We start from the raw sequence: 19492 nt of genomic DNA, 5'->3' as shown, positions 1-19492 counted from the left end.
TCAGAGATTTGCCTTCTGCCATCTCTGTGAAAATTCACCACAATTTGGCAGAGTTATAAAGGCTTTGGGGAGGGGTGGGGGGTGGGGAAGAGAATCACAGTTCACACATGCTCAGTTGCGACTTTTGGATTTTAGCAGGTAAAATCTCTGACGAGTCCAGTCTCAACCACCACGTTCGATCCCCACACAGAACCTAGTGCTGACCTGACTTTGTACGTGCCATCCCCACAAAGCAATGTAGCATACTCCTGCCCAGGGCTACAGGGGCTCGGAAGAACTTTCACTGTAATGGCCAGGCACCAGAACTAAAAGCAGGGAGCATCTCTCTCCTGCGATCTCGATGCCCTGGCTGCAGCATGGAGAAGGAAGCCATCTGATCTGAATGCAGAGGGGACAACACGCGGACAAAGAAGACAGGAAAGGACTAGGGTGGGACAAGGAACCTACCGAAACTGAGGACTGGAAGAGGGGAAAGAAACTGAGTGGGAATTGGAGAAGGGAGACGGGAATAGGAGTCATGGATGAGGGGGAGAGACTGGGACCTGGTGAGGGAACTGGGAGAAGAATAGGAGAAAGCTGGTTGGGAAGGAGCACCTGAGATCAGATGATAAGCTTGAGGGAATGTGGGACTGGATGGACAAGGAAACTGGGACTAAGAAATAGGGGAGGAGAGAGCTCTGACAAGGCATTGGGACTGGTGGGGCTAAGAGACTGAGGAAAGGAGCTGGGGGAGGGAGGCAGTGACTGAGATTGGATGAGAATCACAATGGGGGCGGGGAAGTGATAGGATGAGGACCTGGGAGTGGGGTGGTAAACTGGAACTGGGACTGAGATAGTGGGGACTGTCGGAAGAGAGAGGGCGCTTTCATGGTTAAGACAGTTGAATGCATTCCTGGGGAACCGGAGCCTACCCCTGTCCCTCTGCCCAAGCATTCCCATGTGATGCTGGGTAAGTCAATGCAGCCTAACTTTCCGCAGCGGTCACTACCTGGGAGTGGCTCATTTTCTGGGTGCCTGACTTGAGACCCTGGTGTCTGCTGTGCAGAAGCACTGAGTACTCAGAGCTGCCACTGAAGTCCCTGGGAGCAATACTTGAACATAGTTAGCGCTATATAATGCTAAGTACTCTGAGGAATCAGGCCCTAGGTATCTCAAATTGGGCACTCAAAATTAATGGATACTTTTGACCTTAGTCTCACTGTAACTCAGCTCCCCATCTGCAAAATGAGGCTCACACTCCCTCACTTCACAGGGGCGGCTGTGAAGATAAATTCATGACTGTTTGTGAAGCATTCAGATACTATAAATGATGAGCACCACAGTAATGTCCTCCTGGGATTTTCTAATTCTGTCTTCAGAGCAGGGGTTGAATAATGTGCAGTAAACAAGGCCTTGGGCCACACATTTAACAATGGGGATAAAACAAAACATTGCACAGCCGCTCATTAATTGAGCGCCGTCCATCCTGTGCAACGAGTGAAGGAGGGGTCCTGTGGGAAAAATACTGCAAGACCATGTAGTTAAAGACTGTCCCATAATACATATGCACAGTGGTTGTGGGGGTTAAATTAGCTTCATTCTTTTAACATAGTTTATTACTGTGTGTAATATACCTTATTTCATATTTTTATAATCTATATTAAAATACATTTTTAAAACGTTTCTTAATAAAGGACGCATCACTGTATCTCTTTTCTCCCAAAGAGAAATCATCAGGATCCAGCACCTTTGGTAATAAGACACGAGCAAACAAATCCATTAAATAATTTTTTAAGAATTGTGTGAATATTTAACATAAACTGACTTCCTCTGTGATTGTACCTGCCACGACGGAGCGTCGAGAACAACACGTCAGAACAATAAATAGGGAAGTGGGAGAGACAGACAGGTGTGTATTGTGGAAGCGCTGATAGTGGCTCCATAGTTAAGCCCACCTCAGGCTTTTGACTGACAGGATCTTAACACTTCCCTGGAGCAGGTTCGATGCAGGGTGGCCAGGTGCCCGGTTTTTGACCGGAAAGTGGTCGAAAAGGGGACCTGAAAGTGTCCGGCCACATCTCCTGACCGGACACCCAAAGTCGGGTCACTGCGGGTTGGGGAGGCACCAGGTCAACACCTGCATCAGCCACTGCTCAGCTGGGGCCACCTCCTACCCGCATTGGGCACCTGCAGCTCCCAGCCCTGGCTTCACAGGAAAGTCCTTCCCAACCCAGGATGGGGATGCGGTGGGGGAGAGCAGCAAGCGATGGGGAGAAAAGAGGGGGAAGGTGTGTGAATGGGTGGCGGGGTCATGGGGGAAGAGACAGGGTGGGGCAAGGCCTCGGGGGAAGGTGTTCAACAAGGGGGTAATAAAATGGAAATGAATCAGAGTAAGCTGTTTTTTTGTATACATGGTTTATGTATAAATGAGTATTTTTGCTTGGTTGCCTCTTTTAGCCTTTACAGTGGGGAGAGGAGTTTGAACCTAGACAAAAAAGTACCACAACTTTTTTTGTTCGGTTTGAATTTTTCACGTTTGGGAGGATCAATTTAAAAAACAAAAGCCAAAACTAGAATAAAAAACATCACTGCAACTAGAATAGCCAATGTAGATTCAATCTGGGGTCTGACAGTCTTATGGAAGCAAACAATTGACAAGGATCAACAGGATAGGACATCACAATACCTTCTTACGCAACATTTCTTAAATAAAATTACTAACTAGAGACACAAACTGGCTTCAACAACTTAAGTTCCACCTTCTTTCTCTCCATGTTTACCATGGAGCATACCCATCTGGAACTCTGCACAGCCCACGTCTAGTGGCTAAATGATATCAATACAAGTATATATCAATACGTTTATCCATGTAGACCAGAGGTTCTCAAATTGGGAGGCGGGTCCCCCAAGGGTGGGGCAGAGAATGTATTCAGAGGGGTGGGAGAGGGTGAGAAGAAAAAAAACCTTACTGTGCACATTTTACCCACAGCAATAAATAACTAGCAACACATCAAGTGCTCAGATGGCGTTGCGTATTTTAATGGATTTCGGTGAAGCTTGCATCGCATTATACAAAGTCATTGCCATCTGCACGTGAATCTGTTTACTGCAAGGCAGTGTGCACATTTAATTGTAAGCATTGACCACCATCACAGTTTTGGTTTTGCTCTTATAACAATGGGTCGCTGGCTCTGTTTGAATCAAGGCCTTATTGTTTTGAATATCTAGTGAGGGTTGCGTGCTGATTTTTTAAAAATTGACATACGTACTTGTGTGGCGGGGAGGAGGGGCATAAACTACGACAGGCACAAAGAAGGGGGCGTGATCAAATAAGTTTGAGAATCACTGATGTAAACAGACAGAAGACGGTTCTCACTTAATACAGACTCCACTACCCATTTACTACAGTTATTGATTCCACCAAACGAACCCAAACGTATCATTAATGTTATAAGAAGTTCCTTAAATAAAACAAACAAAAAAACCTCACACACACAATAGTGACCTGGTTCATCTCAAGAACACACAAATCTGCATGAGTTGACCCCACCAGAAACGCTCTACTTACCAGTTGATTTCATTGTAGTCATTGTGAACTTCCCACCAGAAATAAAACCAGACCAGCGTCAGGAAGAAAGTGAAGGTGAGGATTAAGAACCAGAGTCGCTCCCACTGTGGAGGCAAAGGAAATTAACATTAGCAGGGACCTACACTGCAAGGATTCCAACGCTCAGAACTGATGAAGTCTCATGCTTTGTCTACACATAGTTTTTTTTTCATAGATTCATAGGTATTTAGGTCAGAAGGGACCATTATGATCATCTAGTCTGACCTCCTGCACAATGCAGGCCACAGAATCTCACCCACCCATTCCTGCGAAAAACCTCTCACCTATGTCTGAGCTATTGAAGTCCTCAAATCGTGGTTTAAAGACTTCAAGGAGCAGAGAATCCTCCAGCAAGTGACCCGGGCCCCATGCTACAGAGGAAGATGAAAAAACTCCAGGGCCTCTTCCAATCTGCCCTGGAGGAAAATTCCTTCCCGACCCCAAATATGGTGATCAGCTAAACCCTGAGCATATGGGCAAGATTCACCAGCCAGATACTACAGAAAATTCTTTCCTGGGTAACTCAGATCCCACCCCATCTAATATCCCATCACAGGCCATTGGGCCTATTTACCATAAATATTTAATTACCAAAACCATGTTATCCCATCATACGATCTCCTCCATAAACTTATCAAGTTTAACCTTAAAGCCAGATAGATCTTTTGCCCTCACTGCTTCCCTTGGAAGGCTATTCCAAAACTTCACTCCTCTGATGGTTAGAAACCTTCGTCTAATTTCAAGTTTAAACTTCCTGGTGGCCAGTTTATATCCATTTGTTCTTGTGTCCACATTCGTACTGAGCTTAAATAATTCCTCTCCCTCTCCAGCATTTATCCCTCTGATATATTTATAGAGAGCAATCATATCTCCCCTCAACCTTCTTTTAGTTAGGCTAAACAAGCCAAGCTTCTTGAGTCTCCTTTCATAAGACAAGTTTTCCATTCCTCAGATCATCCTAGTAGCCCTTCTCTGTACCTGTTCCAGTTTGAATTCATCCTTCTTAAACAAGGGAGACCAGAACTGCACACAATATTCCAGGTGAGGTCTCACCAGTGCCTTGTATAATGGTACTAAAACCTCCTTATCCCTACTGGAAATACCTCTCCTGATGCATCCCAAAACTGCATTAGCTTTTTTTACAGGCATATCACATTGGCAACTCATAGTCATCCTATGATCAACCAATACTCCAAGGTCCTTCTCCTCCTAATTAAATTGGTAGAAAGGTAGATTTAGTTCCCTAGTGTGGATACAGCTGTGCTGATATAAACATCTTTATTCTGATATAGCTAGTCTTGGTAAATTTAAATGTCTATGCCAGTATAAATATCTTTAGCCTGGCATAATTACTTCCACTTGTGATGGTTGCAACAATTTAAGTAAATTAGCTTTTCTACTGATTTAGTTAAATCAGTGCAAGAATTCTCTGTAGACAAGGTCTAGTTTGAGATCTTTTTTTATGCATAAAGAATGAATCCCCTCAGCTCTGCAGCAGTGTTTGCAATGAATGAAAATCTAACCTCTGCTGGCTGAAATACTTCACACATGCTCACTCTGTTGATACTGAGAAAGAGGAATGGCCTTGTGGCTAAAGTAAAGGTCTCGGATTCAAAGAGACCTAGGTTCTAATCCCAGATTTGCCACAGGCTTCCTGTATGGGCAAGACATTATTATTCTGGGACGCAATTTCCCCATAGGTAAGATGGGGATAATACTTATCTCTCAGGTGCTTGAGAGTCTTTATTCACTATGGTTGTCAAGTGCTTTGTGATCCTTCCATTGGAAATACTATATAATCTCAAAGTATCTTTACTAGGTGGGCTTCCCCTTCTCACAAGGTCAAGGCAACTGTTGTGAATTCTACTCCTGTTGGTGCCATGTATTTAGTTTGCCAATTACTGTTGTGTCCACATGATTCCATGCACCATGTCATGGATGCTCAAAGAAGAGCTCTACCTCAATGCTACAGTAAGTCTGTAGGCCAGGGGTAATCTATTTTTTTGTCAAAGTCCAAATTTCTTGGTATAGATTCTAGAGAAAATGGTATAGATATAGCTTCAAGGTCTAGGTTCTAGAAAAAATACAAAAAAACAACAACATTGATAATAATAAGTAAATAAAAAGATTTTTGCAGTCCCTTCAAAAGCATCTTGCAGTCCAGATTTGGCCCCCGATCTGCCTATTGACTACCCCTGCTGTAGGCCTTTCCATGTCCAAAGCACTCAGATACAGGTGTGTGTAAATCCAAAGTTCCCACCGGCATCACTTGTTTTTCCACCCTTATATAGAGTATTTTGCAAAATACTCTAGTGGAAAGAAATAGGCAACATTTGACTCAGACAACAATATTCAGTTTTGTGTATTATCTTAAAATCAGCTACTTGGTGTTCCATTCCAATAGACTGGAACGTCCCAAAGACGTTAATTTAGGAAGCAGCATTTGGAGAAAGCTGTTCTGTCCCTAACTAATATAATTTCTGTGTGTTCCCCACTGGTTATAGTCCACAGCGTTAACAGTTCTGCAGGCACAGATGATTTTGCTTCAAATGCCTTTCAGTCAACTTGGAAAAAAAACTGACGTAAATTACTGACGTAAATTAACAAAGGAGAACATTCAAATTAGTCCTCTCCCTCCAGAAATAACAAGACAGGATACCAAAATTTATAAGCAGACTCTACTACTATAATTTCTTTCTAAACTCTGAACACACTATTAACCGGTTTTCAAAATATGCTTTTCACCTGTGAACTATGACTTTGCTTTTTTAATTACAGCAAACAATGTAACCACCACAAATAACTGAGTATGCATTTTGTTATCACATAAGATTCTTCCACTTCTTTCTCCTTTTTATCTTAAAGGTTAGTCACTTACGTAACAGTATTTTGATTATAATTCATCATGCACAAGCCTGGATTCTAATTTGGTGACATAGCTTTTTGCTTTATGCTCCACAGCACAAAATGGTACAGAAAGTACAAGGGCTGGAATAATTTAATCACCCCCTTTGCTTGCAATAATGTTTTCCACTAGACATCCCTGATTCTTGATACAGGGGCAAAGCTTGGATCCTCAAGAAAGCCTAAGGGAGTCGGGTGCTAAATCAGTATCAATGGCATGTGGGTGCTTAATTCCCCTAGACCCCTTTCAAAATCCTAATGTTTGACATGTCTAAAATTATCAGCATCAGGGTAAAGACAGAGCGATGCTGAGGGCTTTTCAGGTGCAACTTCTACAAACATTAATTGCAATTAAAGTGACGTGGCTAAATTGCTGTGCTGAGATCTTATACACCATTGCCCGCCCACACATCCAGCCTTGCTATGTGTGGACTGAACACAGGCGGTGCATCCTAAAGCACATAGCATCCAACAGAAATCTGCACAATTTGGCTTCACAAGGGTAAATCCTGAGGCTGACGTGAACCCCCAGGAAGAGAAAAGTGATAAAGTTTAGCCAGCATGCTACAGCCACATTGAAATCAATTGATAGTTTTCTTACTGGCTTTGATAAAGCCAGGATTTCATGCTGAATATATAAATGAGACCTTGCATTTGCCATACACGTCCGCTCCTACTTACTGCCTTTCTGCACACACCGCATGTATCAAAGCAACAATTAAAACCAATGTGAGAAGGAAACATTTCCACGGTAAGATGTCGCATGATAAACCACCTTGGTATTGAAGAGCCAAGACCAGATCTGCCGAGCCAAGCTGGGGTGGGGGAGTGGGAGTGGGGGAAGAGAAAAGGGATTGTTTTCTTGGATGAAGACAAACAAGATTGAATTAGTTAAGAATGAGATATTCTGTTCCATGGCTCAGGGGGTTGCCACTACGTTCAGAGAGGCACGGACTGCTTTTAGCACAGGGAAATGGGAGTTGGGAGCTCCCAACTCTGCCACTGATTCAAATAATTCCCTGGGCAAGTTCCCTAACTTCCCCCTGCCTCAGTTTCTATAAAATGAGCTCAGTAATTCCCTCTTTCATGGAAGTGGGTTTGGGATTCTCAAATGACCAGCACTAGAGCGGCGTAAATTAACACAATGCACCCAACTTCTACTTTCCTTACCACCAAAATTCATTTGTGCCCAAGAGGGTGTTTGTGACTATTTTGCAGACGCTGGATTTTCCCTGCCTCCCCATCACAGGGGTTCTCAATCTTTTTCCCTGAACCTCCCACCCCCAACATGCTACAAAAACTCCATACCCCACCCAGGCCACAACAACAATGCTTGTGCATATAAAAGCCAGGGCCAGCATTAGCTGGTAGCAAGCAGGGCAATTGCCCAGGGCCTCATGCCATGGGGGCTCCACAAAGCTAAGTTGCTTGGGCTTCGGCTTCAGCCCCAGGTGGCAGGACTCGAGCTTTCTGTCCTGGGCCCCAGTGAGTCGAATGCCAGCCCTGCTTGGCGGACCTTCTGAAACCTGCTTGTGGCCCCCAGGGGGCCCTGGACCCCTGGTTGAGAACTGCTGCCTTATCAAACGCACCTCCTCTTCATTTTAAGAGGTGACTTGTACTCAGAGAAACCTCACTAGTCTTCAACACAAGAACGGCCATACGGGGTCAGACCAAAGGTCCCTCTAGCCCCGTATCCTGTCTTCCGACAGTGGCCAATGCCAGGTGACCCAGAGGGAATGAACAGAGCAGGTAATCATCAAGTGATCCATCCCGTCGCCCATCACCAGCTTCTGGCAAACATATATGACCATTGATGGACCTATCATCCATTAACTTACCTAGTTCTTTTTTAAACCCTGTTATGGTCTTGGCCTTCACAACATCCTCTGGCAAAGAGTTCCACGGATTGTACGTTCCTTATGTTTGTTTTAAACCCGCTGCCTATTAATTTCATTTGGTGACCCCCTAGTCCTTGTGTTATGAGAAGGAGTAAACAACATTTCCTTATTTACTTTCTCTACCCCAGCCATGATTTTATAGACCTCAATCATATCCTCCATTAGTCATCTCTCTTCCAAGCTGAAAAGTCCCAGTCTTATTAACATCCATCATTTCCTTTTTTATCCAGTACTTAACAACCTACTACGCCCATCGAGTCCAGTTCACCAAATTACTGGATAGGTTTTCCAAAGCAACACATTTGCATTTATCAATATTCTACCTCCAGAAAGGGAGTTTAAAATATGCCTAAAGTGCTGAGATGCTAGTTTCCTGGGTTCCTCTGCCTCTTGACTTGCAGGATTTGAAATGGCATTACCAGTAATAGAAACTTCCTAAACTTGTTATGAAGTAGAAATCAAGGCTACCAAAACTATCCTTATTTATCTCACACCAACACTGACACGAGGAAAGTGATCTTTAAATACGGAGATGATCACTTTGGGATAAGCTTGGATTATGTTCAGGTTTAGGATGACAGCTATTTCGATAAACAAGCCAAGCTGGACATTTCAGGGCAGTTTATTTACATTGCATTTATACGTAGGTACCTTAATTTGTGTGGGGCTCTAGTGGCTATTTAGGTCCAACCCTCTGTGACAGATTGTTCTTCCTACATCTATTTGCTTAGCTGACTGTTTGATATACTTTTTAACAAATTTTATGTCTGACGTGCGAGTTGTTTCAGAGGAACAGAGCTTTCTTTACAAGTCTAACAAAAAAAATCACAGCATCACTGATACATGCAGAGAATGAAAATTATACTGGCCAACTTCCAGAATTTGTTTAATTTAGCCTTAGGACTAGTACAAAAAAAAGCTCATCAACTCCAACATGACCGTGACACTTTTACAATTCTAAGTTTGAATAATCACGGCTAGCACTAATATTTTACAACCGTATAAAGCAATGGTTTTCAGCCCTGACAGACCCCCAACTATTAGACTTTAAAATCACGTCATTCCGATTACTGAAGTATCAACCTGTAACAACTGCATCTAGGTGTACAAAATGTAATTACAAGAACATGAACAGTAACCATTATAAATATACAGTTTAAAAGTATATGAAATGTATGTTTGTATACTCTATTAAATTTTCCAACTGACAAGTTTGTCAGCGTTGAGATTTTAGCACTGAAGTTTGGGGTTTTTAAAAAATGCTTTATTGACTCGAATGTTAAAATGCCACGATGAAGAGACTATGCTAGCTGGTTATCAATTACCTGTGCAACTTTTAACCCTCATGTTGTCAAAAACAGATGACACAGACCCACTTTGCGGAGCCTTACAAATGAAACCTGGTAGGTATTTCATGGAGGAGGAGGTGGTGCTGTTAGTTTGGCAACATGAACATTTTGGACACTTTATAAAAAGAGGCTGGTACATGCAGCAAGTAAATGAAGACTGGGATTTGTTTCAGATAAACATGGCTACTAGTGCTATTGTGGGAAGTCTTTCAAAGGGAATATAGAAACAGAGGTCATGAACATGTACAGTCATTAGAAATTGCAAGGCTCTTTCCCCAAGCCCATTGTCCTGACCAGATTTCAATTTGGGTGATTACATTCTGAATACCTAGCACTCCCCTCCTCTGTAGTTTCTCCCCACTATAGGATGTACTTCCAGGCTAGACTTATACACAAGCAGCAAGATCTTGAACTGAATCACCCAAGTTCATTCACAATGATTGTACACTGCAGAATTCCAATAAGGGGAACAGAGAAGATAAGCACGTCCTAACACCTTGAATATTGGGAATTCTGTGGAGTGGATACAAATAATTCACATGAATGCTGTATTTGATGTGCGGTGCGCATTCTTTTAATTTGGGGGTAATCCTTTTAATAGGAGATAGTCCTTTGGTCCCACACTGCTCTACTCACATCAGTTCCAAGTTACCAAATCCACAGGAGATATGTGTTCTTAGATCCATTTTACCAATAGGTAAGATGAGGCTCAGAAAAGTAACTTGCTGAAGGTCAGAGTGAGAGTGAGCTGGGACTAGAACTCAAGAGGCTCAACTCCCTGATCCTTACTCCAGCCCCAAGATGATCTCTTTGCTTCTAGTGACATGAGCCGTGCCCATAATATGATAGCCAGTTTGATTAAAGTGCAAGTTCTAAAGAGACAAATGGATAAAGCAGGTACATGCAATAGTCTCTTTGTGGAGCACACCAGCAGAGTTCACAACAGCTCAGAGGAAGATGGAAAATTGCTTGCTTGTTTAAAATAAAGAAAAATGATTTTGAGGCAAGAATACTGAAAAGGTCAAGAGCAGACTTAACATTATCAAACTAGAGAAGCACATTTCTTCTTTTTCTATATTAAATATACCACCGTACTTGCAATTTATTATCTACTCTCTAGTGCCTAATCTTAGTGGCATTTCAACAAAAAGGAATTCAAGACATTGGCTTTCAGAGTGTCTGCAGTTCTGGTCAAAAGATATCAAATCTTCGTTTCTAAAGAACTTCCCCATCTTTGAGCTGCAGTACAAACCTTTCAAAGCTGACGGCAAGCATGCAATTCCTAACGATGATCTGTACCACAGAGTGCTTATTGTAAAATAATACTGTACTTGGCACTCCTATAGCTCCTTCCATCTGTGGACCCTACATCACCTCACAATAATAAATTTATCTTCAACATCCCCTTAAGATCTGGAAGTATTCTTCGCAATTAAAAAAATAAAATCAGGAAACAGAGGCAAGGAGAAGTTAAATCTTGTCGATTTCTTTCTGCCTAACATCCCTAAGACAAGGCTTTTCATATCCATCCCCACAACTAAAACTTGCATCCAGGCTTTCATCATCTCAATTACTGTGGTGTCCTTTTCCCAGCCCTGAAAAATGCAACCTTGCTCCACTCCAGTCCATTCAGAATACTGCTGCAAAGATCATTCTCCTAGCCCGTCATTTTGACTGTGTCATCCTTCTCTTTGCATCCTTCCAGTGGATGCCCTTGCTCTATCTTAACAAGTTGCTTGTCTTCACTTTCAAGGCCCTCCACAGCCTATCCCCACCATACCTGTCCTCTCCCTACTGCACACTTGTTACAGTTTCAAACCAACACCTTTGTGTTTTCTCTCATGTTGCCCCCATACATTTGGAAGGTGCCCCCTGTAAATACCCACAAAACAATCTCATTATCTACCTTCAAATCCCTCCTCAGAACTCTCTTTTGTCACCATGACTACAACAACTTAGCACTCTCTCATCACATCAGCAGCCCACTGCCTATCACGCAGACCAGTACTGTCTCATTGTTTCCTTGTCCTCCCCCATTATAGCATTTGTATCCATCTATTGTCTCTTGTCATACTTGGATTGCAAGCTCCTTGGGCAGGGACTGTCTTTCTGATCTGTCCTTGGACAGCACCTGGCACAAAGGGGTCTTATCATAGAATATCAAGGTTGGAAGGGACCTCAGTAGGTCATCTAGGCCAACCCCCTGCTCAAAGCAGGGCCAATCCCCAATTTTTGCCCCAGATCCCTAAATGGCCCCCTCAAGGATTGAACTCACAACCCTGGGTTTAGCAGGCCAATGCATCCATGGCTAGCGCTCCTACTTGTTCTGGTAATACACATTATAAAAGTAATTAATAACTCGGCCAAACTCACACATCAAGTCAGTGGCTGAACTAGGAAGACAACCTCCAAGTCTGCACTGTAAGTTCTACTCCTCCATTTTAAAAACAGTGAGCTATGTATCATGAATTAGTTTAAACTAATTAAATAAATTAATTAGCTGAATTAGTTTTTCCACCTTTGGGGGTTAGCTTTTGGTCCCTTGAAGTTTTAACCAGCCTGTTCCACTGTGACTCCATCAATACATACTTTCACATCATAGCACAAACCACCCTGCAATGCCACCAGAAGAGCTGAAGGAAAGCACTTTAATTTTTGTTTGCTCTCTCGCTTTGAAAACATTTTATATCCCAAATGCCCCTCCTCCCCCCATACTGTAAAAGCTTCCAAAATCACTGGATATGCTAAATTGTAAGCACTTCTGAGTGCTTAGATACCACAGTGACTATTTTGATTAAATCTTTCCTGTTAAATTAGAACAGATGAAATCGCTCTTCCCCTTGTAAATTATTTCAGTGTACTGCATTTTGAAACGGATCTTTTCATTTTGGGTGGTTTTGCTTTTAAATCAAGAGTTTCTTATTGATCAAGAACCATTATTATTTTTTAAAATACTTTTGGACAAGGTATATTGGCCACCATTAAAATGTCAGCATTTGCCAAGAATAACCATATAGTGCCATCTGAGAAGTTCAGTTTCCCCCTTTCCTTACAATAGTAACTAACTTGGTATCTGTGTGTAGGCACCTTTACTAGAGCGTCCTCTGAGCTTTATTGGGAGTGTGACAAGGGAAAAGCCTGTGAGGGGCAATCTAGCTTTAGAGACCACAACTCCCATGGTGCCTTCGGGAAAGAGGTAGAGACGTCCTGGTGCAGGGAGAGCTGGCGGCGGACCGCATTTTGGGGAAAGGAGTGAGATTGGTGCTGTGGAGCTCTGTCCAGACCAGGCGCTGCTGCTAGGAAGCCAGAAGCTGCTGCCGAGAGCCTGTGGGGGCTTTGATGGCTTCACTGGAGTCAGAGCAGAGACTGTTGCTGTGCCTGGAGCTGACTGAGCTGGGCCTGCAGTGGAGGACGGTGAGTAACCCTCACGCTGGTTTGGGAAAGTACTTGCAAGGGAAGGGGCACAGCAGAGAGTCTGAGTCTGAGGAGAGGCAGAGTGATCTTCCCACCGAACCAGGGCCCAGAGCTGCTGGCATTTGGTGGAGCCGGCTCCAGTCGTCACAGGGGTTGTGCAGCTTGTTGCAGACCCAACAGAGCGCTGACTCCAGCTGCAGGTTGTCCAGCGTGCCCACGCAGGCAAGCATCTCGGACTCTGAAATCCAGAGGAGTGGGCACTGCGGGGGGGGGGGGGAGAATATTGGCAGTGTAAATACCAGTTACATAGGTTTCATTTATCACTGTATATAATATTTGTTAACTGATTTTATTCAACTGCTCCCTGTGGATTTAAATTAATAGTGACATGTAATCTTAGACAGTTATACCCTGGTTTTTCATTGTTAAGTAAAAGAGTGTTCGCTCCAATGTAAACATATTGGATGTATATTATTTATAATTGGTATTTGAGTTACACCCATGCCACAGATTATATTATTATTATTATTTATTAGAATAGCTTTATTCCTGAAGGTTCCCAAGGCACACCACTAAGTGTGTACAGGTGCCAGCCAGGTGGAGGAACCGCCAATTTTAAATCCCTTGAGGAGGAAAGGGACTGCAGCAGAGGGGTAGATAGAGGATTCTCACCTGTCCAGCATCACCCCTGGGATACGCAGGATCTTCTTTAATGTCAACATCAGGCGCCCAGGCACACAGGTGAGTGTTGCCTATTCCAGCGTAACCCAGGGAGGAAAGAGAGGGCGGGGGGGCTTTACATGTGTGACCAAGCAAATGTTGCCATTTTCACAGCAACCATTGTAGCTGTTTTCACCAGCACAATCATCACCACCTTTATGGGTTTTTTAAAACGTGCTAAACATTGTTAGCTCCTTGACTCCTACAAAAAGAAAACCACGCATTTTGAAAAGCAATTCTTTCTACCTCTGGGGAAAAAAAGAGTCCTTTTCTTAAAGTCTGTATAGTAAATTTTCCAGCGACTAGAAAGAGTTTTGATTCAGCTGGATGGAGATATTCTGTAACTATCCACCTCTTACCCTAGGAAAATATCTGTAGACAGAAAACAATGCTCAAGGTCTAATTCTCTATCATTCTGGCTTTACACTGCACTGAAAATTCTCTTAGAATCATAGAATATCAAGGTTGGAAGGGACCTCAGGAGGTCATCTAGTCCAACCCCCTGCTCAAAAGCAGGACCAATCCCCAATTAAATCATCCCAGCCAGGGCTTTGTCAAGCCTGACCTTAAAAACTTCTACGGAAGGAGATTCCACCACCTCCTTAGGCAACGCATTTCAGTGCTTCATCACCCTCCTAGTGAAAAAGTTTTTCCTAATATCCAACCCAAACCGCCCCCACTGCAACTTGAGACCATTACTCCTTGTCCTGTCCTCTTCTACCACTAAGAATAGTCTAGAACCATCCTATCTGGAACCACCTCGCAGGTAGTTGAAAGCAGCTATCAAATCCCCCCTCATTCTTCTCTTCTGCAGACTAAACAATCTCAGTTCCCTCAGCCTCTCCTCATAAGTCATGTGTTCCAGACCCCTAATCATTTTTGTTGCCCTTCGCTGGACTCTTTCCAATTTATCCACATCCTTCTTGTAGTGTGGGGCCCAAAACTGGACACAGTACTCCAGATGAGGCCTCACCAATGTCGAATAGAGGGGGACGATCACGTCCCTCGATCTGCTCACTATGTCCCTACTTATACATCCCAAAATGCCATTGGCCTTCTTGGCAACAAGGGCACACTGCTGACTCATATCCAGCTTCTCGTCCACTGTCACCCCTAGGTCCTTTTCTGCAGAGCTGCTGCCTAGCCATTCGGTCCCTAGTCTGTAGCTGTGCATTGGGTTCTTCCGTCTTAAGTGCAGGACCCTGCACTTATCCTTATTGAACCTCATCAGATTTCTTTTGGCCCAATCCTCCGATTTGTCTAGGTCCCTCTGTATCCTATCCCTGTCCTCCAGCGTTATCTACCACTCCTCCCAGTTTAGTATCATCCGCAAATTTGCTGAGAGTGCAATCCACACCATCTTCCAGATCATTTATGAAGATATTGAACAAAACCGGCCCCAGGACCGACCCCTGGGGCACTCCACTTGACACCGGCTGCCAACTAGACATGGAGCCATTGATTACTACCCGTTGTGTCCGACAATCTAGCCAACTTTCTACCCACCTTATAGGTTTCAGAGTAGCAGCCGTGTTAGTCTGTATTCGCAAAAAGAAAAGGAGGACTTGTGGCACCTTAGAGACTAACCAATTTATTAGAGCATAAGCTTTCGTGAGCTACAGCTCACTTCCTCAGATGCATATCGTGGAAACTGCAGCAGGCTTTATATATACACAGAGAATATGAAACAATACCTATTCCCACCCCACTGTCCTGCTGGTAATAGCTTATCTAAAGTGATTTCCAGCACAAATCCAGGTTTTCTCACCCTCCACCCCCCCACACAAATTCACTCTCCTGCTGGTGATAGCCCATCCAAAGTGACAACTCTTTACACAATGTGCATGACAATCAAGCTGGGCTATTTCCTGCATAAATCCAGCCAGCTTGATTGTCATGCACATTGTGTAAAGAGTTGTCACTTTGGATGGGCTATCACCAGCAGGAGAGTGAATTTGTGTGGGGGGGTGGAGGGTGAGAAAACCTGGATTTGTGCTGGAAATCACTTTAGATAAGCTATTACCAGCAGGACAGTGGGGTGGGAATAGGTATTGTTTCATATTCTCTGTGTATATATAAAGCCTGCTGCAGTTTCCACGATATGCATCTGAGGAAGTGAGCTGTAGCTCACGAAAGCTTATGCTCTAATAAATTGGTTAGTCTCTAAGGTGCCACAAGTCCTCCTTTTCTTTTTACCCACCTTATAGTGCATTCATCCAGCCCACATTTCTTTAACTTGCTGACAAGAATACAGTGGGAGACCGTGTCAAAAGCTTTGCTAAAGTCAAGAAACAATATATCCACTGCTTTCCCTTCATCCACAGAACCAGTAATCTCATCATAGAAGGCAATTAGATTAGTCAGGCATGACCTTCCCTTGGTGAATCCATGCTGACTGTTCCTGATCACTTTCCTCTCATGTAAGTGCTTCAGGATTGATTCTTTGAGGACCTGCTCCATGATTTTTCCGGGGACTGAAGTGAGGCTGACTGGCCTGTAGTTCCCAGGATCCTCCTTCTTCCCTTTTTTAAAGATTGGCACTACATTAGCCTTTTTCCAGTCATCTGGGACTTCCCCCGTTCGCCACGAGTTTTCAAAGATAATGGCCAATGGCTCTGCAATCACAGCCGCCAGTTCCTTTAGCACTCTTGGATGCAACTTGTCCGGCCCCATGGATTTGTGTACGTCCAGCTTTTCTAAATAGTCCCTAACCACCTCTTTCTCCACAGAGGGCTGGCCATCTATTCCCCATGTTGTGATGCCCAGCGCAGCAGTCTAGGAGCTGACCTTGTTAGTGAAGACAGAGGCAAAAAAAGCATTGAGTACATTAGCTTTTTCCACATTCTCTGTCACTAGGTTGCCTCCCTCATTCAGTAAGGGGCCCACACTTGCCTTGGCTTTCTTCTTGTTGCCAACATACCTGAAGAAACCCTTCTTGTTACTCTTAACATCTCTCGCTAGCTGCAGCTTCAGGTGCGATTTGGCCCTCCTGATTACATTCCTACATGCCCGAGCAATATTTTTATACTCTTCCCTGGTCATATGTCCAACCTTCCACTTCATGTAAGCTTCTTTTTTATGTTTAAGATCCGCTAGGATTTCACCGTTAAGCCAAGCTGGTCGCCTGCCATATTTACTATTCTTTCGACACATCGGGATGGTTTGTCCCTGTAACCTCAACAGGGATTCCTTGAAATACAGCCAGCTCTCCTGGACTCCTTTCCTCTTCATGTTAGTCTCCCAGGGGATCCTACCCATCCGTTCCCTGAGGGAGTCGAAGTCTGCTTTCCTGAAGTCCAGCGTCCGTATCCTGCTGCTTACCTTTCTTCCCTGTGTCAGGATCCTGAACTCAACCAACTCATGGTCACTGCCTCCCAGATTCCCATCCACTTTTGCTTCCCCTATTAATTCTTCCCGGTTTGTGAGAACCTCTTGTGCTGCAATTCATAGAAAATCAGGGGAAATCATGGCTCATGTACATTAACCGCAAGATATATTTTGGATAAAGACAAAAAAAGCTAACAGCCACCTGACACTCATGAGTTTCACAGCATTAATATGATTTAGCAGTACTTATCTTCAGAATTGCATTCAACCATTAACTAATTAATGCTCACAAGACCCTTGTGAAGTAAGTAATATTATCACATTTTACAGAGGGAGAAATTGAATGATTAAGCGAGTTCCCCAAAGTCAGAGAGTCCATGTTATTTAGGATTAGAACTCCGATTCACCCACTCAGAGCAAACCCCTTTCTCAGGGCATTCTTAACACTACAGTGTATTTGAATAGCAACAGACTGTTACTTATACCAGTACAGCTCTCTCAAGAACGCATACACTGAGTATAAGTTAAACATTTTAGAAACTAGCGGAGCTCTAATTGGGTTCAGCCTTCTAAATGAATAAAATGTTACACTGTGTATAATCTGCATGAATATAATGAATGCCTTGTGACATTGAGAATACCATTTAATCTGGATCCTCTTCGCCAACTACTCATGCCATGACCTTTAACCCCGAAGGGTCTATGAGTTGTTCAAGACTGATCATTCAGGATTTTAAACATGAGTGACAAACATGCTCATTTACTGTATCATTTTGATTTATCAAATATTAACTATTTTTTTAAAAAGAGAATAAAAACACTGGTGGTACAACTTTCTCTTGGCTAATTTTATTTTCTGACCGGTTTCCTCCTTCCCGTGTAGTTTCACAGTTGAGTAAAGTATACTTCCCCTCCCCTCCTAGAGAGGAGTGCATTCAAGTGGTGGGTGAATCCTGAAGAGCCCAAAAAGCATATTGGGATCCTCCCTACTAGAACTGGTAGTAGACTCTGAATTGAACACCACAAGTAAATAGCTTACTTGATCAACACATTTCATCATGCCTCTGGGTTGCTAGCTGGTGGAACAAGCCCACTTCAATCACATTTGAAGAATAATTTTATCCTGCATTAGGACCGTCTCTACTCATTACATCCTCCCAGGTATAAGATTGGCAGAAGTAGGACAAAGTGCTTTAAACAGGAAGGGACACGTGAGCAGGGACACATGGGGAAGGATAGTTTTATAACATGACCGCAGGTTAAAACTGCTATTATGTCACATGCTGCTATTGTTTCACTAACGCGGTTTCTTCCTTGAAAGTTACGATTTTCTAATGAAGCTGTTAGCTTGAAGGGTAATGCAGGAGTGGGCATGAACAGATCCCTCCTCGGCTCCTATACAGGGCAGCCAGGCCGAGCAGACAGGTTCCACTTGGAGCCTAGCACAAATTAAACCCTCTTATTTACTTAACACACAACGGTATTTTTCACCAGGGTGCTGTTATCACTCTCAAGTGCATAACAGTGTTTTGATGAACTGTGATGAAATACACCAGTTGCAGGTTAAATCTGCTCTCCTCCCCCGCACTTGGATTGCAGGCTGAAATGACTTTTCAGAACAGAGAGAGAACAGTTTGCCTGAGGTCTAAGGGGCAATAAATTGTTATGTCAAAGCCAAATAAGCTTTGATTGAAGCCAACTGGTCTGCATCCAGTTTGTGGATGAAGCAGAACATTACAGGGCCAGAGCCTCAGCTGGTGTAAATTGGAATAGCTTCATGAACATCACTGGAGCTGCCCCAATTTACACCAGATGAGGTCTGGCCATGATCAATGGTCTAAAATTCCCTAAGTGCTACTGGAATGCTACCATGAACCACCACCCACCCAGCTTTAAGCTAATTCTGGAGTCTGCTGCTGAGGGCACTGAGCCTGCCTGCCTTTTGCACTAAGCCGAACAAAGCACGTCAAGTTGCCACCAACCCCTGGGTCTCAGTAGCGCTCCTCCTCCTATCCCTCCACTTTCACAATGAGTTTCTGCCTCCCCCTACCCCCGCATTCCAAGACATGCTCTTCTCCAAAGCAGGTTTGCATGCTAGGTAAGCGAACCAGGGAATGAAAGATTTGGCCATGCCTGAGACTTCCTTGGTGACTCCAGAAACCGCCACACAATCCAACAGTGGTGAGGCATTGGGCTGGTTTCTGATCACTCTTAGTTTTACAGTACTGTAATGTCACCACCTTCTGAGTCTGTCCTGATTTCCACCAATATGAAATTAGAGCAATAGTAAACTT

The 19492-nt window shown here is 43.6% G+C and overlaps 1 protein-coding gene across 5 annotated transcripts in view; it reads right to left on the bottom strand.

Moving 5' to 3' along the window:
- GDPD5 (glycerophosphodiester phosphodiesterase domain containing 5) overlaps positions 1–19492 on the bottom strand; it is a 340619-nt gene that overhangs the window by 94684 nt on the left and 226443 nt on the right. For all 5 annotated transcript variants that reach the window (XM_073334875.1, XM_073334846.1, XM_073334855.1 and 2 more), the window contains one exon: positions 3548–3651. In XM_073334875.1, coding sequence (XP_073190976.1) covers positions 3548–3651 — 104 coding nt within the window. The remainder of the gene's footprint in view (positions 1–3547; positions 3652–19492) is intronic.

The sequence above is a fragment of the Lepidochelys kempii genome, chromosome 1, assembly GCF_965140265.1.
Source record: "Lepidochelys kempii isolate rLepKem1 chromosome 1, rLepKem1.hap2, whole genome shotgun sequence".
Taxonomy (NCBI): domain Eukaryota; kingdom Metazoa; phylum Chordata; order Testudines; family Cheloniidae; genus Lepidochelys; species Lepidochelys kempii.
Note: the sequence above shows the minus strand (reverse complement) of the source record. Positions and strands in the feature narration are given on the sequence as shown.